Source organism: Panicum virgatum, chromosome 5N (genome assembly GCF_016808335.1).
Source record: "Panicum virgatum strain AP13 chromosome 5N, P.virgatum_v5, whole genome shotgun sequence".
Classification (NCBI taxonomy): Eukaryota; Viridiplantae; Streptophyta; class Magnoliopsida; order Poales; family Poaceae; genus Panicum; species Panicum virgatum.
This window is the reverse complement of record NC_053149.1, coordinates 59,925,811-59,946,850: the sequence shown is the minus strand read 5'-3', so window position 1 is coordinate 59,946,850 and position 21,040 is coordinate 59,925,811. Positions and strand designations below refer to the sequence as shown.

At 51.8% G+C, this 21,040-nt stretch overlaps 2 protein-coding genes and 1 pseudogene across 2 annotated transcripts; all 3 read left to right on the top strand.

The window, feature by feature from the left end:
- The first annotated feature begins 119 nt into the window (after positions 1–119).
- LOC120676666 lies at positions 120–3,103 on the top strand (annotated as a pseudogene).
- An 8,101-nt stretch (positions 3,104–11,204) lies between these two features.
- Positions 11,205–12,467, top strand: LOC120671874 (uclacyanin 1-like). Its single transcript, XM_039952135.1, has 2 exons — positions 11,205–11,597; positions 11,676–12,467. The coding sequence occupies exons 1-2, from the start codon at positions 11,408–11,410 to the stop codon at positions 12,275–12,277; spliced, it is 792 nt and encodes a 263-aa protein (XP_039808069.1). The 5' UTR covers positions 11,205–11,407; the 3' UTR covers positions 12,278–12,467.
- A 6,196-nt stretch (positions 12,468–18,663) lies between these two features.
- LOC120676704 lies at positions 18,664–21,039 on the top strand. The gene is made up of 2 exons (XM_039958034.1): positions 18,664–19,602; positions 20,130–21,039. Exons 1-2 carry the CDS (start codon positions 18,804–18,806, stop codon positions 20,795–20,797), a joined length of 1,467 nt encoding a protein of 488 aa, XP_039813968.1. The 5' UTR covers positions 18,664–18,803; the 3' UTR covers positions 20,798–21,039.
- The last annotated feature ends 1 nt before the right edge of the window (position 21,040 follows it).

Below are 21,040 nucleotides of genomic sequence, written 5' to 3'. Positions count from 1 at the left end.
CTTCAATTATTTCGTTTTCAGCGGTTGAATTTCTCAAACATACTGTTTTTTCTTAAAAAAACAAATGTCTTCACCATTAGAAATGCTGGATGAATAATAGTAGAATAACTTAGCATGGCCTTTTCAATTATTATATTGAGGCAAATGATGTCAATTCGAATTTGAAAACTTGTCCCTTTCTCGGTTTCTCTACCTCTGCAACGCTTCAAAACCTTTCCTCAACCCAGCCTTTTGTCACACACAACGATCATCGCCCAAAAAGAACCATAGTCACAGACATCTCTCCTCACTCTCTCAAAGAAGCAAACAGAGTTACAGAGCGCGAAGATGACGAGGACACCTCAACTCCTGCCTCTCCTCGTCGCCGCCATCGCCGTTTCCGCGTCCGCGGCGGCAGCGTCCAACACCACCACCTCGTCGCACCCCGGTCGCCTTCAAGGCCTCCTCGCCGAAGTGTGGCGATGGCGGGAACGCCACCTGGCCGACCCGTCCTCGCACCCGGGCTTCGGGTCGGCGCCTGGCGTCCGGCCGAACACCGTAGCCGCCTGGGTGCTCTCCTTCCTCGCCGCGTCCGTGTCGAGCGCTGGCGGCGTGGGCGGCGGGTCCCTGTTCCTGCCCATCCTGAACCTGGTGGCGGGGCTGAGCCTGAAGCGCGCCACGGCCTACTCGTCCTTCATGGTGACGGGCGGCGCCGCGTCGAACGTGCTGTACAATGGCGTGCACGGGCGGTGGCGGGCCGCTGATCGACTACGACATCGCGCTGCTGTTCCAGCCGTGCCTGCTCCTGGGCGTGAGCATCGGGGTGGTGTGCAACGTCATGTTCCCCGAGTGGCTCATCACCGTGCTCTTCTCCCTGTTCCTCGCCTGCTGCACCGCCAAGACGTGCCGCGCCGGGCTCAAGATCTGGCGCTCCGAGAGCCGCGGCGGCACCAGAGCCGAGGCCGGTGCCGGTGCCGGTGCCGCGCCCGCGCGGCGCGCTCACCCCAGCACGGAGAAGCCTCTGCTGGTGCCCTGCGACGCCGAGGACGGCGGCCGCGGCAATGGCGCCGGGTTCCCGTGGAAGGACGTGGCGCTGCTGGTCATGGTGTGGCTCTGCTTCTTCGCGCTCCATGTCCTCATTGGAGATAAGCACGGGAAGGTGCGTACGGTTCGTCTCTCATCCATCAGCTCCCCACCACCTCCGCGACGCGCTCCATCTCGATCGGCCTTGCCCGCTACCAGCATGGGCTGCATGGCCGTGCACGGCTGCGGCCGAGCCCCGGAAGCGACACCCGCGCACATCTCCGATGCCATGCCGGCGCCGAGTTGAAGGGAGCACCTGCGCCGGTGAGCGTGTGGCCATGATGATCACCATGAGCACAGAACCAGAGTAACTGGGAGACGGATCGATGGGGTCGCGTCGCACAAAGCGAGCGAGAAAGTAGTGTGCCTTTCGTAATCTAGCTATCTAGGCCGCTTCTTTTCGCTTGTCATGTTACGTTGTGAATTATTCGCCTTTTTTTCGCCATAGTGGGAAGTAGGGCTTGCTCCTATCCGTTGCATTTCTTCCCTTTGCTAGTGGAACGTCTCGGTCGTTTTTACTCGACAGTAACACCGGCACTATCGCGCCTCAACACACGGTGCCCTCCATTTTTCTTTCTTTCTTTTTTCTCGCCTCGTTGGCGCGCGTCCTAGCTAGACCGTGTCCAGATCGTACTCGCAAGCCCGTTTTAGAAAGAAACTAAGAATTTCATACTTAGCATGAGCAGGTTGGTAAACCCGAATTGTCCTGCCACTATCTAGTGAACTGAATGGTCAGCGTCAAATGCCTGTTTATGGCAGCTTATATCCAGGTCAATGGCTTCTTGAAACCTCTGCCTGTCCCTGCGCTCAGAATCCTAGCAGCAGATCGTGCTTCTCCACTTTCACCGCATACGAATTCAGAGCCCTGAAAACGTTAGAGGCAAGTTGAGGGCCGCCATCATTTCTTTAAAAAAACTTTATGAAGTCATGAGTGACAGTCACAGCAGATGCACTCCCTCTTTCAGACATTTCAGTTCAACAGAGAACATTTTGAACTCGACCTTATCTGCGCAGGGTTTGATCAAGATAAAACCCTGCGGCGTGGCCTACTGGCTTATCACCTTGTTCCAGCTACCTGCCGCCGTTGCTTTCACGGCGTATATCATGTACGCCAAGCGGAAGAAACACGATGTTCATGGCCCAGAGGATGGCAAGGTAGGTCGCCCGGCCAACTTTATTTTATCTGATTATTATTGTTGTGGCAAAGCTCGGAGCAACTTGGACTGAGCATGACATGGCCGAAGCAGGCAGATCTTGTGGGAGCTACAATGGAGTCCACCCTGCCGTCACTCACATTCCCGCTGGCGGCTTTCGTCACCGGGGCTCTGAGTGGCCTCTTCGGCATTGGAGGGGGACTGCTTCTCAACCCTGTTCTTCTCCAGATCGGGATCAATCCGCAGGTATACATGATACCGGACTTTTTTTTTTTCCAGTTATACCGTTCCCCATACTTGCCAATGCATCACTGGATTACAGTTGAACCACAGCTTTCGCTCATGTTTTCAGTCATGCCAAAAAAAAAAAATTCTTTGTCTGCAGACTGCAGCAGCGACGTCTTCGTTCATGGTTCTGTTCTGCGCGTCCATGTCCATGGTTCAGTTCATCCTGCTGGGCGTGAAAGGCATCGGGCAGGCCTCCGTGTACGCGGGGATCTGCTTCGTCTCGTCGGTCGTCGGGGACTCGGGGTCGTCGTGATCGAGCGCGCCGTCAGGAAGTCCGGGCGCGTCTCGCTGATCGTGTTCCTGGTCACCGCCGTCATGGCGCTCAGCACGGTGATCGTCACCTGCTTCGGCGCGCAGGATGTCTGGATGCAGTACACCAGCGGAGCGTACATGGGATTCAAGTTGCCCTGCTGACACCTCTTGTCGGCTTCTTTTGGCTTGGCCTTTGGGCTTTCTGAATGAAGATTTTGCTCTCGATATTGTGATGGCTAGTTTTGGGGCTTGCTGAAATAATTTTCCTACCCGTGAGGTTCCTGGGAAGAAGGACTGATTCTGGACACTGATTCTATAGACTTACTAAAATGCAGGTCGTTTACTTAGTACTCCTTCCATTTCAAAATTTTCAAAATGCAGGTCATTTAAACTTTTCTAGATTTATAAAGTTTGCTATGCACATAGACATATATTGTATCTAGTTACATAGCAAATACTATAAAACTAAAAAAAGCTAAAAACAACCTCTATTTTGAAACGGAGGGAATATATGGGTCGCTATCGTGCTATCATCCTATCGCCAAATCATTCCTTTCATTGTGCACTTGTTCGCCGGTGAGCTACGATTTGCTACTTATATATATATATATATATATATATATATATATATATATATATATATATATATATATATATATATAGGGTATTTATATAAGGCATACATGAACGTTTTGATCTGTTAAAAAGGATATTTATATGAACGTGCAAACAAAAGAGGTCAACAGGGTAGGTTTTTAATTGTTGCCAGTTTTTTATTTTGGAAGAACTTGTTGGCCACTTGACCGCCATCGCTGGAATATTTGTCAGCAGCTTTACATCAGCAACTTATCCATAGGTTAGGTGTGCTACTCTTGAGAAAGGCAATGGTCAGTGCCAATGCGAACAAGCCAGGCATGATCTTGCAACAATACAAAACAGCAAAAGTTCTACGGATTGTAGGCATCACCCGAGCTGTCTGTTAACACCGTCAGCAACTCTTGTTCCTGCATCCAGAAACCTGTAGAGTAAAAGATACAATAAGAACCACGTCGCGAGGACACATGGGTTCTTCTTTTCTTGAGAGCACCAAAGGAACACATGGATTCACAAACTTATCTGTCTATGCAGAGCCAAAGTTAACGCCTACCTGCGTATATCAAATCAAAGAAGGTATACGAAATTTTCAGGCCGCATCAGAAACACTGAAAAGAAGATGACGAACTCCTGGATGCTGCTCTGCTCCTCGGTCCTCGCCTCTGCTGCAGGGCAGCAGGAGCGACTAATGTTAAAAACTTTAGATCGACTAGGAGTAGATCGGCGGGTTTTCTGTGAGACATACCTTTCACTTTCATTGTCGTCCACGATTCCGGTGCGACCTCGTTCGGCGACGAAGACTGCGCACAGGCAGCGACGGGTGGTGCAGTACGGGGACGACGGCGTCATGGTGCTGGTGGCGGCTTCCCGTCGCTTCAGCATCCCCTCTCTAGATCGGATTAGGGTTAGGACAGTGGGAATAATAGCGGCGACCAACCTCATGTTTTAATGCCGCAGTTCCAACCTCCTCTATATATGGCACTGCGCGACGGGGGCCCACCAGCCGTCTATTGGGCTGGGCGTCCCCGATCAGGACGCGAGTCAAGGTTGGCCCAGTCGTTGGACTGGCCCGGTGGAGATCAATACTAACATTCTCCCCCTTGATCTCATCTTTGTACTTTAAAATTTCTCAATTTGAACTTAACTCTTTACTTTCTCTTTAGTCGCTTTGCTATTGGTCTCATCTCATTGCAGATCAGTATGTAGGGCGTGCCTCATCATGACGGTTATTAGTTACCGTCAGACTTAACAGCCACAATGTACCTTTCTGTATTGAAACAAGACCTTAACCTTTCTTTGGGCCCTTTAGTAATCCAGAAATCATAGGCCTCCCATAAAACCCATGTCGACTTGGGCGGCAGGCCCTTTTGGTAAGCGGATCCGCAAGCACTTGCTTGATACTTTGGTGCTCCATGACTTCATATGATTCTGGATTTTCTCCTTTGCAACATATAAGCCATTGTCAATGTGTTTGGCAGCACACTCGACATGTTGCCATAGGAGTGAAAACATTCGAATGGTATACTGCTGTTGTCTACCATTATCAATTCCGGGTAAAGGTTTTATCAACCATTTTGCCTGTCCTGTCGCCTCATATCATGCTAAACTTTGGGTACACGACCCACGGTATCACAACTATTTTGCTTAAGAGCTTTTCCACAATAAAACTCCAAGCGCGAGTGTTAGCTACTACTGTGGGCTTCACTAAACAACTCGCCAAAACTTAATTCCTTTTGCTCACAACCTTTTGAGAGCACATGTTCCTTTCTTACTCAGTACGAGGCTGACAATACTTTGCAAAATTGCAAAACATTCTATAACTCCATTCCAGTGATCTATTGCTGGACTGGACTTCTGCCAAAATGTCCCGGATACTTGCACTATGTCAGGGTAAATTCTTTTGAGCACTAATTTTGCTTCCAACAGTTAAAGCACATGGAACCTTTTTTTCTTTTGATCGATCATATAACGGTTCCTGGAATTCTGAAAATTCCAAAACTATTACCCTTGACAATAGGACAGGCGTAGGCTTACTCGCATACATACTTTATATCTTTCAGAACTATTTTCTAAGTATGCTCTCTGCGATAATCCTTAATACCCCTTTACTTTTATCCCAGTGAATTTTTATTTCTAGAGCGAATGATTTTTCACCGAGATTATTTTATCAAAACTAGAGGTCATAATAACCTTCTTTAAACTTTGTAGGAAAATAATTTCCCATCTTCAAACTTTGCATATTTGCAATTTGTCGTCTTGACCTTTAATTAAAACTCAAAACTTTCTTTGTTCTCATAAAACTTTAGATACCACTATTCTGATTTCATCAGATGGTATTCGGATGTTCTTTTCTTTTCACAACAAAACCATTTGGTTATGTCATGTATATACACTTTCTCGTACAAATCTTTATTGGAAGATATTTCACCAACATCCATTTGATGCAATTCTAAAAGTAGTATGCACCAATGTCTCCATGATTCTAAAAGAATTCTTTCATGAGATTGTACAAAAAATGTCTCATTAGAACTTATCCTTTGTCTTTGCATAAATCTTTTTGCCACAAGTCGTGCTCAACGACTTTCCATGTTCCCTCTGAAGTCACATTTAATTTTGTAGACCCATTATAGCCTACTGTCTTGGCTCTATTAGGAACTTATTTTATGTTCCAAAATAAATTTGAAACTTCTAGGTCTCATGACATCTTTTATGGCTTCTTGCCACCTCGATGAATGAGACATCTCAATTTCTGTCATTCAATCAACACCTCAACATATGATGAGACAATTGTAGTGCTTGAATCATAGGAGTGAACATACAGTCTCACTTCTCTTCAAGGCTTAGTTCTTTGCATACTTACTCCCCCAGATTATCCCATCAATTGTAAAGATGGAATATCTTCGAGCTTTTGTTTGGGTTTGTTCTTTACAAGCCTCAAAGGGTGCTTTAAGCACCACCTTGCTTTAAGCACCACCTTTTCTTTTGGATGTTTTGAGGCTCAATTTTCTTTTCTTCTTATTTAGAGCTGAAAAACTCTAAGAATCTTGCTTATTTTTATGGTTGGGATATCAACATTATGACCATTGTACTCCCTTTTTGGTCGGTCATACTCACTTTAATAGATCATCCTTGCTTTTAAAATGCATCGCATTTAACTTTGCGGGGAAAATTCTCTCTAAATTTTAATCTTTCTTGTCTCTCTAATCTTTCTCCCCCTCGAAATATGGCACAAACTTTGCTGCCACAATTTCGAAACTATTTTTAACACTTGTGAACGAGGAGCATTTCATTACTAGAACTTTATTCATATGACCAAGTCATACAAAATAATGGGAGTACTATTTCCTCGTTTCTTTTCAAGAGCTCCTCAGAGTTCTTGATTTGTTGCACTTTCAAGAACTCATCAAGTTCTTCATTTTGCTATACTTTTGCAAGTCATTCTTACAATATTGGTTAGCATACAACTTTCTTTTTATCCTTCGATTCTTTTCAAGTCACTATAGTAGTGCATGAGAATTACTGGGATAACTTTAAAAACTCCCCCAAACTTCTTTACCTTTTTTTTATTTTATGTGATACTCAAGTAGCACATGATCCATCACAACTTTTCCTGTCATGCAGGATATAAGTGACAAAAACTTTTCCGACATGCGGTATAAAACTTCAAAGGCATTTGCAACGCATGTTTAATTCAACGTTGGTCAAATTGAACGTGCGTCAAACTCATTTCAACCATTATCTTTACTGTTGAAGGACAAGATAGCACTTTATAGTGATAAAATTTTGGTCACAATGACTAAAACATGCACATATACTTTCTTTTCTGATTAAATCTTCTCGTTGGTTCCAATTTAATCAGAAAATTTAACGAATTACAATATTCGCATGAACTTTAGTGAGAGAAACCAAAACCTTTTCGAAAACAGTTTCATCTCTTTTCCATATCAACTAAAAGTCAGAATGGAACAAGCATTTTTCTTTCTTAACCTCAACTATATCACCGTTGGGTAGAAATAGAATACATGACTGGAATAAAAATTATAATATTGCCATCATCAACTTTGGTCAGAAAATGACAACATCATAATATACTTTAAATTTATTTTCTTTTAAGAGCAAGCTAATGCTCAACTTGATACTTACAATGGCAAAATGGTGCCAAAATATTATTTCTTTAACATACAACAGCGGAAGCTTTTCTTAACCTTAAACATAGAGGTTCCTTTTTTCCCACAGGGAAAAACTCAACTGAGTCTATCTTTCTTTATTGCAGCGGAAAACTTTTCTTTCTTTTCAGAAACAATTCTTTGTTTTTCTCTTTTCTCTAAAAAATTGATCATTCTGATGCAAAAAGTCAGAGATTTATCATTGAACTTATAAATATAATATTGTTATCATCAACGTTGGTCAGAAAATAACAACATAATAAATTAACTTTAAACAAATATCTTTCTACTCCTCTATTTAAATTTTCCCGTTGGTTCCAATTTAAATAGAGGATGAAACTTTTACTTTGCAGCGGAAACTTAACAAGATTCACTTATTCAGAAGCATCTCTGTACTCTTTTATTCTTCTAAGCAATATACACGTTGGTGTAATATTCAATAGAAGTCAAATTCATCAAAACTTTACTCAAAATTGCTTCTGAAAATCGAAAACATAAAACCAAGGCTTTACTGTTCTGTCAGTCCAGTGTTCGGCCCACTCAGCATGCACGCGCGGCCCGAATCAGCGAAATCGGCCCGCCGCCCATGCGCGCGCGCTGCACTTCCGCGTGCGACCCACACTCGCGCTCGCGCGGCCCATCCGGCCCAGCACCGCCGGTCGGCCCAGCAGCAGCTTGAGCAGCCCCTGGCCGTCGGATCAAATCCGACGGCCCTCCGTGGATCTCGCCAGGGCAAACACCCGGCGGCCACTCCTCCCCAAACCCTAATGTCATTTTTCTCTTTCCTTTCTCCCTCTTGAGCCTGTCTCAGCTCGAGCCCGAGCTGGCGGCGGCCACTGGCTGCCGAAAGGGCGCCGCGCCGCCATGGCCCTCCTCCCCTTTCGCCAGCGCCGGTGAGGAGCGGCGCCGCCCGCACGTGGCCGCGGCCCTCCCCCTTTCTACTGAGCACCGAGCGCAGCGCCGCCGGCGCCTCTCGCCGGCCCCCGGTCATTGCTCGGAGGGGGCGCCTCTCGCCGGCCCCCGGTCATTGCTCGGAGGGGGCGCCTCTAGCCGGCCCCCGGTCATTGCTCGGAGGGGGCGCCGCCGCCGGCTCTTGCCGGCGCACGGCTGGGTCTGGTCGACGGCCCGCGACCCTTCTTGTTCTTTTCTTCTGTGCCGCATAGGGCAGCTGCAGTCAGCGGCACCGGCCATGGAGGCTAGCTGCACCTGCCTTGGAGGCCGACGGCGCCGGTGAAGGAGGACGCCCCAGTGAAGATCCGGTCGGCTCCCCTCACCTCTTTCTCTCCCTCCTACTCTTTCTCTTGCTTTTGCGCCGCACAGAGGCAGCGGTGGCCGCCCATGGCGCCCTGAAGAAAATGGTGGCGCCGCCGCCGGTCCACTCGCCGGTGCGCGTGCTCGCCCTTGGCTGAGCACGCCGCCGTCGAGCGGACTGGGCGACGGTGCCCTGAGGACCGAGTCCGCGGGAGAGGCACGCGCCGCGGCGTGATGTCCTCTGCCGGCGGCTCGACTTTTCTTTGCCATACGGCGTCAAACAACGCCGGCGGTGTGTGGCGGTAGCGGGTGAGTCCCGCCGCCCTTTTTCTCTAGGGTTTCGTTTTTCTTGTTCGATTTCCATCGAAATCTCTATGTCTTTTGTCTCTGTTCTTTCGATTCGTGACCGAATCCATTTTTCCCAAATTCGATCTACTCTCTAGATTGGCTCTGATACCATTGTTAAAAACTTTAGATCGACTAGGAGTAGATCGGCGGGTTTTCTGTGAGACATACCTTTCACTTTCATTGTCGTCCACGATTCCGGTGCGACCTCGTTCGGCGACGAAGACTGCGCACAGGCAGCGACGGGTGGTGCAGTACGGGGACGACGGCGTCATGGTGCTGGTGGCGGCTTCCCGTCGCTTCAGCATCCCCTCTCTAGATCGGATTAGGGTTAGGACAGTGGGAATAGTAGCGGCGACCAACCTCATGTTTTAATGCCGCAGTTCCCACCTCCTCTATATATGGCACTGCGCGACGGGGGCCCACCAGCCGTCTATTGGGCTGTGCGTCCCCGATCAGGACGCGAGTCAAGGTTGGCCCAGTCGTTGGACTGGCCCGGTGGAGATCAATACTAACAACTAACTCTTCGGCGCGCCTGTCCCAAATGGAGATCGCAGCTGATGGAGACCTCGCTAACGTTCTCGCGTGCGTGCCTGCTTCTTGATCCCATTTTCTTCCATATTGGAGTGCCTCCAAAAATAAGACCATACATTTCGCTTTACTTAGTTCTAGCTCTCTATTTTATCTATTAGTGCTAATAGGTTGTATCTATATTTATGTACTTCTGTACATCAATAACTAGCAATCTAACTGGAAACAAACACGGAGGCAAATGGCAATATTCAGGTTTCAGTTGCAGTCGGCACCACCTTACTGACGCGACGCCTCAATTCTGAATTTTTTGCAGACAGCGTCGGCGATGACCATGTTCATGATGCTTTTCTTGTCCTCGGTGCCGACTGTCCGGCTCGTCATCCTGGGAGTCGACGGGATCGTGAGCGCGCTGGTCTACGCCACCATGCTTCGCGGCCGCCATCGTCGGGCTGGTCGTGATAGAGAGGGCACCATCCGGTGGTCCGGCAGGGTCTCGCCATCGTGTTGGCGGTCGCCGCCGTCATGGCGGCTGCCGTGACATTATGCTCCGGGGCGGCCCGTGTATGCGCGGAGTACACCGGCGGGGTTTACATGGGCTTGAAGCTGCCATGCTGAAGAGTGGGACCGGGTGGGCACCGCCGTGCTGGATCCGCGCACGGGTGGGCACCGGCGCCGCCGCCGTGCGTTGCCCCGATGGGGCGGGCGTGCGGCGTGCGCGTGCCCTCCTCCGATCAACTTTTTGCCAAAAAGCGAGCCCAACTTTGCTATGTTCCCCGGTCGCTTTTCGGGTGCGCTTGGGATCAGCGGCAGGCACTGCCCATTTGGCACCATCTCCCCCCGTGCTAGCGCCGCGCATCGCACCGCCCGGGAGCTTGCTCGCCGGCCGTTGCGCCCGCCGCCCGCACATGTGCTGCAGGGCCGGCGCGCGGCCGAGCGCTCTCCTCGCTCGCCCCCTCGCGCAGTCCCTACGCCCGTGGACGGGTCCGCCCGGCCGTATCCCGCGCCGGCAGATTCCACGACCCTGTGGGAACGGAATGTCTCTCGCCTCGGCCCTTGAGCGCTTGGCGGCATGGCGCGCCCCCGCCGGGACACGGGAGGCCGGGAGCGTACGACCCGGATAGCGGCGCGACGGGCAGCAAAAGACGCCGCGCGGCCGGACAACCGCAATGCGCCGCCAAGGCCGGAGCATGCGCGCGGCCGGGTTTGCCGGCGGGGCCGAGGCGCCGATCCCTTCCACGTGCTCACGCCGCCAGGCACGTCGGTGGTGGGAATTTCTGCGCTCGGATCGCCGGTGCGCGCGGCTGCCTGCTGCTGCAGGCGTTCCTTGCGGCTGGATACGTTTGTCAGGGAGCGGCCGCGCGCCTTGCGGAGTTCGGCACGCGTGCCCAGGGAATGTACCCTTGGCGCTGGACAGACCTGCACTGCACATGGGCGTCGCTCAGCAGGTACATATAGAAACTTACCGTTACAGGAAACGGGCGAATGTACAGCAGTGTCTAACTGTTGCAAAGGTCGACCTATACTCTCCCAAGTGTGTTCTGCGTACCAACTCCTTGGCTGTTTCCGTGTACCAGGATCTGTCACAACGAAATTCCACTGCAGGGTTTGTGCCCCGAGCGTGCATGTAGGATGCCGTGCGTGACTGTCACAGGCTCACAGCAGCAGTGAGCCCTGCCAGCGATCCGTCTGTGTATATATTGGAGGACCAGAGGCTGCACCATTGTTACTTGTTACGCCAACCTCAGACACACTGACTAGATCATGCCCTCTGCGGCGGCGAACATGGCGGAGATCAGGGCACTGGCATGCGTCGCGGTGGCGCTGTCGTCGCTGATCCACGCCGTGACGGCCGCCGATTACGTCGTCGGCAACCCGGGCGGCGGGTGGGACGGGAGGACCGACTACAAGTCCTGGGCTGAAGCCCAAACGTTCGCCCCAGGAGACACCCTGAGTAAGTAGTTGCATAGCTCGATCGTTCCTCGTGTGTTCTTTCTTACGCGCATGCAACACCATGTGGCGTGGCATGCAGCCTTCAATTACAGCTCGTACCACAACGTCCTCGAGGTGACCAAGGACGCCTTCGAGGCGTGCACGACGGCCAACCCGATCTCCTTCGACAACAGCGGGAGCACCACCGTGGTGCTCACCATGCCGGGCACGCGCTACTTCATCTGCGGCGCGCCGGGGCACTGCCTGGGCGGCATGAAGATGGAGGTGAAGATCGCCGACCGCCCCGCGCCCGCCACGCCCAGCTCGCCGCCACCGCTGCCACCACCACCACCTTCAGTGGCGCGCGACGCGACGAGGCAGCCTGCACCGGCGCCCACGCCGTGGGCTCCAGCGCCGGCGCCCGCGGATGCGCCGCCGAGGCACGCGGGGCACAAGAAGCAACACAGGAAGAAGAGGGCGTACTGCGCGCCCGGAACCCTGGTTGCGCCGGCGCGGCCCCCCACGGTGCAGGCCGTGGAATCCCTTTTCCCGTTCGCGGAGGTTGCGCCGATGTCCTCTTCGACCCCGCCACCGCCGGCGGCGACGTCGTCGGGCGGGCCTGGCTCGCCGCGAGCAGCGTGGGGGCGCAAGGCCGCCGCGGCGCTGGCAGCTTTTGGCGGGTTCGTGCTCCTAGCCCTGTGAGGAATGAACGAACCGGAGAGGCCTTCGATGTACGAGGTCGTCGCGTCACGTGCACGTTTCATTTGCTTAGTTTGGGCGTGCTGTTGTTATTACTAGATTGTGATGACGCGTGATATGCGTGGAGAGTTTGGAATAGGTGTATCTTTGGTGTGTTGGTTCTAAAGTCTTTTGTTGCATGAGATTCCATACGCATGTCATGCCTGATCTAGTCATGCCCGGGCTTGTACCGCCCTTTGTCGGCCTTGGCCCTGTCGAGCTTCCTGGCATCATCCTGTGGGCGGGCTTTGAGGGGTTCGTGCCTTCGTGGGCTTCCTCGATGTCCAAAGCTATAGTGTGATTAGCGGGTGCTAATGCACCCCCTAAAAATAGAAAAATATTGATTGTCTAAATTTTCACCATATTGGCAACTTTTATAACTCAATTCCACCTACAAAATAGGAAAAAACTATCAGATGACCCGTCGCGACGATGTGCGAGCGCGCGACGCGTCAGCCCATCTCGAGTCCAACAAACCCATGTGCTAAATTTTGCTCTGCCTTGCGCTCAGCGTCTACGGCCCACCGATTCCATACGCATGTGCCTAGATTCGGCAACATTCATATCCACATACAGCAAGCAAGCGTGAGAAGAAATTGACTTTTTCTTACATGAATCTATTCTAAAAATATTTTATCTACTTCGTGTTACCTCCATTTTAAGAACTGATTTCACCAATGTGTTCTACGCAACGAGACGAACAAAATTAGATATCACTTGCATATGTTTTAACAATATTTTACACTAGTAGCAACTTATGTGATGACTTACTCTCTTTTCTCTAGCAACTTATGTGTATATCATATTACTTTAGTAACAACTTATGTGTGCTATATCATATTTAGTAATAAGAACTTATGTGTACAACAACTATTATTTTGTAGCAACTTATATGTACGAGTTTATGATCGATTTCATTTGCAGTAATTTGTATCTTATATGTGTGGCAATGTATAATAAATGGTGTTTTGTGACAACTTTTATTTTATATGTGTGAATTTTTATTTTTATACAGTTTATATATAAACTTATGTGTATAATAACTTTTTTTTACTTCTCATGTGCATTTTTTAGATTAAGGAATACTACTCATGTATATGATATTTTATGTTTATGTCAATTTATGTATGATATCGGTTTTATTTTTGTGACAACTTATGTTCATAACAAATTATGATTTTATTCCAGCTTTATTTTTTTAACAACTTACAAATATTTTTCTAACTATTATCTTATATGTCTGGTAACTTATATCTTACATATGCGACAACTCATGTACATAATAAATTTTATCTTTTAGCAAGTTTTGTTTTATGTATATGACAACTTTTATTTCTATGACAATTTATATATAAACTTATGAGTTCGATATTTACTTTTTTTTACTTATATGTATGACATTTTGTGTTCGTAACAACTTATGTATATGATAGATTTTGTTTATGGCAACTTATGTTTATGACAGATTAAGTTTTTGTGACAATTTTATTTATATGGTAATTTATAAATATTTTATATGGCAATTTTTATCTTATTTGTGTGGCAACTTATGTGTATGAAAACTTCTGTTTTTGTGGCTATAACATATAGCAACTTGCTACCAGTTGAAAACATCATCAAAATATATGTAAGTGGGATCTAGTTTTGACCGTCTTATCACGTAGAACACAATGGTGCAATCGGTATTCAAAACAGAGCTCGTACGAAGGAGATAAAATATTTTTTAGAAAGTTATTTTATACTAGAAAGGTTGAAAATGACATCACCTAGATATCAGATATCAAGGGGGAAACTAGGCATTGAGTAATAAGTACTGCGCGTGAGAGACACAAGCGCATGAAAAAGATGCAGTACACGTGGAAGGCAAAAGCACACACGCGACCGGTCGCGCTTTAACGTCGTCCTACAAAATAAGCGTATCCTCGTCCAATTTGCTCTAGTTGCGCCGCTAGTCCTGACTGACGAGGCCCGCCGCCGCGCCGTCTATACTATGGGCGTCGCGGGGGTTATCTCCATATCCGTCCTTGACGGTCACGAGTTCCATTGGGTCGGCAGCTTGGGGCCCAAAGTTTGACGGTGTGGGCCTCCCCCTCAGAAAATGGGCCAGGCCGAACTACAGATTGGATTTGGCGGAGTCCGAGACGGAGCACCGCACATTCGACTTGGACTTGGACGTTATACATTGCATCATTCGGATTCGGATTATCGGATAGTCGATGGAAGTGAAGTGACGCTACGTCCAGCCATCTTTGCTCCCGCCGGAGCTAACGACATCCTCGTGACGGGACCGGCGCACCGCTGCCGACGAGGAGCGGCGATAGCCTTGGAGCTTGCTCAGCTCAGCAAACCTGCCTGCCCGGCTGCGCAAAGCTGGAATCTATCATGGCTGGCGTACAGTTGCGGCAGCAACAGCAAAAATGCAGGTACTGATGTACCTGTACAGTAGTCATGCGAGGCGGTGTCACTGTATTTCCAAAATTTTAAAAAGCGAGCGACAATTTACGCCCGAACAGAAAATGAGAGAAGGAAAAAAAATTCTACGTACTCCACCTGAAAGCCGTACGCGCATCATTGTGCAGCAAAAGCTTGCCCAGCGAGCGTGTCTCGAATGCTGCGTCGGTATCGGTTCAGTACAGTTCCCAACTCGGAGCAGACAGAGTTTATCACTTTGTTGTCAGAGAAATCGACATCATTAGCTGGTCGATTAGTCCTAACCACTACTTATCATCGACGGCGACCTTTGACCGAGGCGCCGTGGTATTTTCGTTCCAGGGCTCTAGAACCTCGTTCATTTTTTTTCTTTCTGTTAGCTGTAGTTGCGTTCACAATGATGCCGCGTACTGCAAGCGCTGTCCCGTAAAAACGGAACAGCTTTTAAGCACTGATTCAGGAGATTTCGACTTTTCCTAGCGCCGGCCAGTTTCAGCGAATTTGTCTCAAGCTACTACCACTCCATCAAATGACGACGGATTAGGCTCTACTAGAGCGGTTATGATGGGGTCGGGGACTGCAATCGATGATGCCCAAACCTGACGAGGAGTGCGTGGAAACTCTGAACAATTCCGCCATCTGGCGATCGGCTTCCTTCCTTCCTGGCGCAGCACTGCTTCAGCGAGCACGGTTCTACTTTCCAGAGAAGTAGTGTCCGGTTCCGTGCGCGTGGTCTTCAATTCATTCACTTAGGCCTTGTTTACCTGCGAAAAGTTTTAGATGTAAAGTACTGTAGTACTTTCGTTTGTATTTGATAATTATTGTCCCGCTATAGATTAATTATGCTTAAAAATTCGTCTCGCATATTATAGCCAAACTATGTAATTAATTATTTTATTTAGCTACATTTAATACTTCATACATGTGTTCAATGTGATGGAAAATCTCGTAAAATTTTGAAATTTTGAGTGCATCTAAACAAGAGCTTATTACAAATTGACAACCTGCCGAGTAGCTGGGAAACTAAACTACTATGCTAGTACTCCAGTAGTTCTTGGCACGAATGATTAACCTGCAAACAGTGCCAAGTGTCTGCAGCGCAGCGCAGTACCAGCGCCAGGCATGGAAAAGCGAGGGCATTGAACCCGGCATGAATGGCCTAGCTAACAACCAGCCACCTCTCCATGTCCTGGAAAAAAGAAAGAACACGAGCCCCGCCCCCGTCTCAACTCTCAACTTCTCAAGTGGTTTGGCACCTCACCGTCCCTGCCCGTTCCCCACCACCCAGATGAGAGAATGGTTAGCTGCGATGCGAGTTGCCACATTGACGACGGTGACGTATGCCGTATGCGTCTCGGGTTCACCTATGGTTGCGCTGCTCGTGTCATTCTTCCAGCAATCCAGCGGGAGGTGCGTCGGCCGATACCATGGCCACGGCCCACGGGAGCCTGGTGGTTTAGCCGTAGTACGAGACTGCACGGCGAGTTAAGACAAACAGTTGGGCACGGAGGATGGCACAAGTGAGCACCTGCAGCGCTTGTCGTTACCGCCAACACAATGATGGCGTCCCCGCCCTTGGAGGACCATACTATTGTACAATAGTATTGTTGTACGCCGCGTGTACGTATCTGCTACGCTACGCTGATACTACTACCGTTACAACAGAAACGCATGGCCCCCCTCGCACGGCTTCCTCCGATCCTGACTTTTCAGACAGCCAGTATACATGGTCGTACTCGTACACCGGCAGCACTTTCCGGGCCTTTGTTTTGTCGTGACCCGCGTGATCGGTATGTGTATAGGTATCTCTCACAGACTCACACTCACCGGTGGTCAAGAGTCATTAGACACACACTGACACACACTCACCGGGCAGCCGTTGCTCACTTGCTTGTAGCAGAATCGCAGGACCGATCCGCTAACCGCTAACCCCGAGCGGTCTGCCTTTGAAAGGTATGCCCTCCCCGCACATGCTGCTGTTGCATTATTTCAGAGCCAACACTGTAATCACTGCAAATGATAGTGCTAAATGAACACTGTGCTTCGTAGCTCCACAGCCAGCCATGGCATGAGGCATGCAAGGCGAAGACGAGAGCAGCAGGGCCCTGGGAGAGCTCGGAACGGCCACGCATCCCGCATCCGGAACTGGATAAAAGCACGCAGCTCGACTGGCTACGTCGTCGCCGAGCTCCACCAAATCGAGCATACGCAACCACGGCCTCCGGCCGCCGTGTCCCGTACCCGGCGGCGCGGATCACGGCCTCGGCGATCTCGTTCGGTTACGCTAATCCCCTAGTGCAAGGTTTCAATATACTATTACTAAGAGTGATATATCATCATGCATAGTTTCATTTCACGATTTCATAGGCGAGCCATTACATTTAATTACTATGAACGTGATTGGGTGAAATCAGATGAGATGAAAATCTCTAGCCCCCAATGCTAGTTCATCAAGTTTCATAGTCTTGGAAACAGTGTAACCCAAGTTTCATCTAGATGAAACTCATTTCTTCTCTCTCTTCATAAATTTCTTGCCATATCATCATTTTTACCTATGTGACACCTCATTTAATGTGTATGAAATCTCTATAAAACTTGCATTGCATTAGGACTGGCCTTACCAGTCGCCGCTGATGTGCTCGCAACCACGGCCGCCCCGGCCCCGGGGGTCCCTGTCCTGAGCGCCCCCCAACGGGATGGCCTTGCCTACCGCGCGGTCCCTCGCACGGATTTGTTCTTACGTGTCGGCCTGGTCCCCGTCGCGGCGGCCGTCCTCGCGGCACCCGTTTCGTTTCGCTTCGCTTCGCTTCGTTTTCTGTACGGCAGGCTTTGGGTCCGGAAACTAGCCTCGCTGTCAAGCTGCGTGACCGACCCCCCCCCCCCCCCCCCCCGCCGGGTCACAGGTCGTCGCCGCGCGCACGGCGCACCCACCGCCCTCGTATCCTCCTTAACTATTCGAGCTGAGCTGAGCTCGGCCCGGCGGACAACACCGACACGCCAGGCAAACCACCAGGACAGTAGCAGGCCCGGCCAGCAGCGCGGGGCCGAGCGCCGAGCCCGTTTAGTTCCAAAAACGCAGCCCCCGTCCACAACGTGGTGGCGCGAGGATAAGATCGACGCATGGGACGGTTCTGGGCTCCGAGTGCGCTCGGCCTGGCGACGCGCTACGCCGCGGCGGGGGGGGGGGGGGGGGGGGGGGGCGGGTGTGGCGCGGCCGGTCGCTGCCAGAGGCGAGCGGTGGGCCGGGCTAGATACGGAGGGGCGGCGCGGTAGCGGAGAGCCGGAGGGTTCGCGAGGATTCCGAGCGCGGGTGGACAGCTAACGGGCGGGGGACCTGGATATGATCTGCAATCGAACGGTCGTCATCGCGAGCTGAGCAAATCCGACGGCTCATGGGCTAACGGGCGACGTGGACCCGCTGCCCGCCCGCGGAATGGACCCAGCTTTCGATATTAGAAGATTTGGATATCAAATCGATATTTTGATCAGATGTCGATTGGGTTTTTCGGACACTAATTAAAAAACTAAAGGTCTGTTTGCTTTGCCGCCTACGGCGCCGCACCGCGCCTAAGGCGCGGCGGCCGATTCGGCCGCCACACCTGCGGCGCGGAAGGTGTGGCGCGGTGCGGCGCCGTAGGCGGCAAACCAAACACGCCTTAATTTCAGAACTCACTCGAAAACCGCGAGACTAATCTTTTGAGACCTTTGACCTCATTAGCACATGTGGGTTACTGTAGCACTTATGGCTAATCATGCATTAATTATGCTCGAAAGATTCGTCTCGTCGTGTACATCCTAACTGTATAATTAGTTTTATTATTTAATTATATTTAGTGGTTCATACATGTGTTCAAAGGGAAGGTGAAAATTTTTTTGGAACAACGGGAGGAGGAGGATTTAATTGCCTCCGCCAGCCTAGGGAGGAGGAGGATTTAATTGCCTCCGCCAGCCTCGCTCCCTCGCGTCGGATGCCGCCGCCCTGCCGCAGGTAATGCCGTGACCGGCCGCCGAGCGACGGACGACGGTCGACGAGGCTGCGCGCCACCGACGCCGCGACGCGATGGGCGAGAGGAGGAGGCGCGGGAGCGCTGCCGCCGCCGCCGCCCCCGGAGGTGGCGTCGCGCGGGTTGCTGAGGAGGAGAAGGCCGCGGCGGCGGCGCCGGGGAAGGGGCCGCCGCCGACGGTGTGGTTCGCGCTCAAGCGGTCGCTGCACTGCCGCTCGGAGCCGTCGGAGGTCCACGTGCCGAGGGCCAAGGCGGCCGGCCCCGCCGCGGGCGCCGGGCACCTGTCGTCGATCGCCACCAAGCGCGCCGCGCCGCGGTCGGGGTGCTCGCGCTCCATCGCCAACCTGCGGGACGTCATCCACGGGAGCAAGCGCCACCCGGGGCAGCCGCCCAGCTGCAGCCCGCGGTCCATCGGCAGCAGCGAGTTCCTCAACCCCATCGCGCACGAGGTCGTGCTCAGCACCAACTCCCGCTGCGAGCTCAAGATCACCGGCTTCGGCGGCTGCGGGGGGCTCGGCGCCGTCGGGACCGCCGCGCAAGCCGCCGACGGCGCCGTCGTGTCGTCGTTCGTCGGCACGCTCCGCCCGGGCACCCCGGGCCCCGCCTGGGCCGGCCACGGCCTCCACTACTGCGGCTCCATGCGGGCCGGCGGCGTGCGCTGCACGCCGCCGAGGTCCCCGAACGTGCTGCTGGAGCGGAACGGCTCCGTGCCGGCGGCCGGCCACCGCGCGTCCTGCGAGGAGGCCGCCAAGGCCGACGCCGGCAAGGGCTCCGGCGGGCTGAGCTGCCACCGGTGCGGCGAGCAGTTCGGCAAGTGGGAGGCGCTGGAGGCGCACCACCTCTCCAAGCATGCAGGTGAGGCCGCCGCCGCCGGCATCTGCGCCCGCATTTGCATCTTGAGCTTTCGGTGGTGGTACACACAGTCCCCCGTGGATCCTCACGCCGTGCGGGCGGTGGGCGGTGCCGGCCGCGTCTTTTTAGCCAAAAAGTTTGCAACTACCTGGTACAGAGTTCGGGCTTCACCGCCGTATTCATGATCATCCAAAGATAAAGAGTCTGCCTTTTTGCGAATCCACGCTTGCAACTTTTTCAATAACTGCGAGCCTGTAGCATCAGATTCTACTGGATTTTGCGTTCCGTAGCACGCGGCTCGGTAACTCCATGCTTTTTCTCCATTAAGATGTACGTGAGCCATTCATAGGATTCTTAATTGCAATGCAGTAACCAGAAACTTACTACGTTTTCAGAACATTTTCATTTGTTGTTCATTTCTTTTGAACTTCTTTTGTAGTTCATGAAAACTTCAACTTGAGAAAACAGGATAGTGAGATTATCAAGCTTCCGAGTTCTGAACCGGCTACTTGTTTTCGATGCGTGTGCAGTGACGGAGCTGGTGGAAGGGGACTCGTCGCGGAAGATCGTGGAGATCATCTGCCGGACGAGCCTGCTCAAGTCGGAGAGCAGCTGCGTGCGGATCGAGCGGGTGTTCAAGGTGCACAACACGCAGCGCACGCTGTCCCGCTTCGAGGAGTTCCGCGAGGCCGTGAAGCTCAAGGCCAGCAAGCTGCCCAAGAAGCACCCGCGCTGCCTCGCCGACGGCAACGAGCTGCTGCGCTTCCACGGCGCCACGCTTTCGTGCGCGCTCGGCTCCGGCGGCGGCGCCTCCTCGGGCAGCAGCAGCAGCCTCTGCGCCTCCGACAAGTGCGCCGTGTGCCGCATCATCCGGCACGGCTTCTCCGCCAGGAAGGAGGGCAAGGCCGGCGTGGGCGTGTTCACCACGTCCACCAGCGGCCGCGCGTTCGAGTCCATCGAGGCGCCGCCCCCCGCCGGCGACGACGGGGAGCCCGCCGCGGCGCGCAAGGCGCTGCTGGTGTGCAGGGTCATCGCGGGGCGGGTGCACAAGCCGCTGGAGAACCTCAGGGAGTTCGCCGGGCAGACGGGCTTCGACTCGCTCGCCGGCAAGGTCGGGCCCTACGCCAACATCGAGGAGCTCTACCTGCTGAACCCGAGGGCGCTGCTCCCGTGCTTCGTGGTCATCTGCAAACCGTAGCCCAGCATAGCGAGCTCGAGAGCTGGGACACACCTCGTTGTTACTACTAGCAATTAACCATTCTTTTTTCTTCTTTTTATATCTTGTGCTCTCTGTAGTGCGTCTCGGTTGCCACTTCGTTGCCGTTTGTTGCAGCTAGGCTATCGATGGGATCGGATGTGTCCATGCGGGTGTCCATGTTTCAGTGTAGGTACGTGCATGCTTTCATGTGTGCCTCCCATTCACCATCGTCTTCAGAGCAAC

Coding starts and splice junctions, on each gene's coding strand:
- LOC120671874 (XM_039952135.1), top strand. CDS start 11,408: ATGCCCTCTGCGGCGGCGAACATGGCGGAGATCAGGGCACTGGCATGC. Junction 11,598..11,675: donor CGCCCCAGGAGACACCCTGA/GTAAGTAGTTGC, acceptor CGTGGCATGCAG/CCTTCAATTACAGCTCGTAC.
- LOC120676704 (XM_039958034.1), top strand. CDS start 18,804: ATGGGCGAGAGGAGGAGGCGCGGGAGCGCTGCCGCCGCCGCCGCCCCC. Junction 19,603..20,129: donor CCACCTCTCCAAGCATGCAG/GTGAGGCCGCCG, acceptor ATGCGTGTGCAG/TGACGGAGCTGGTGGAAGGG.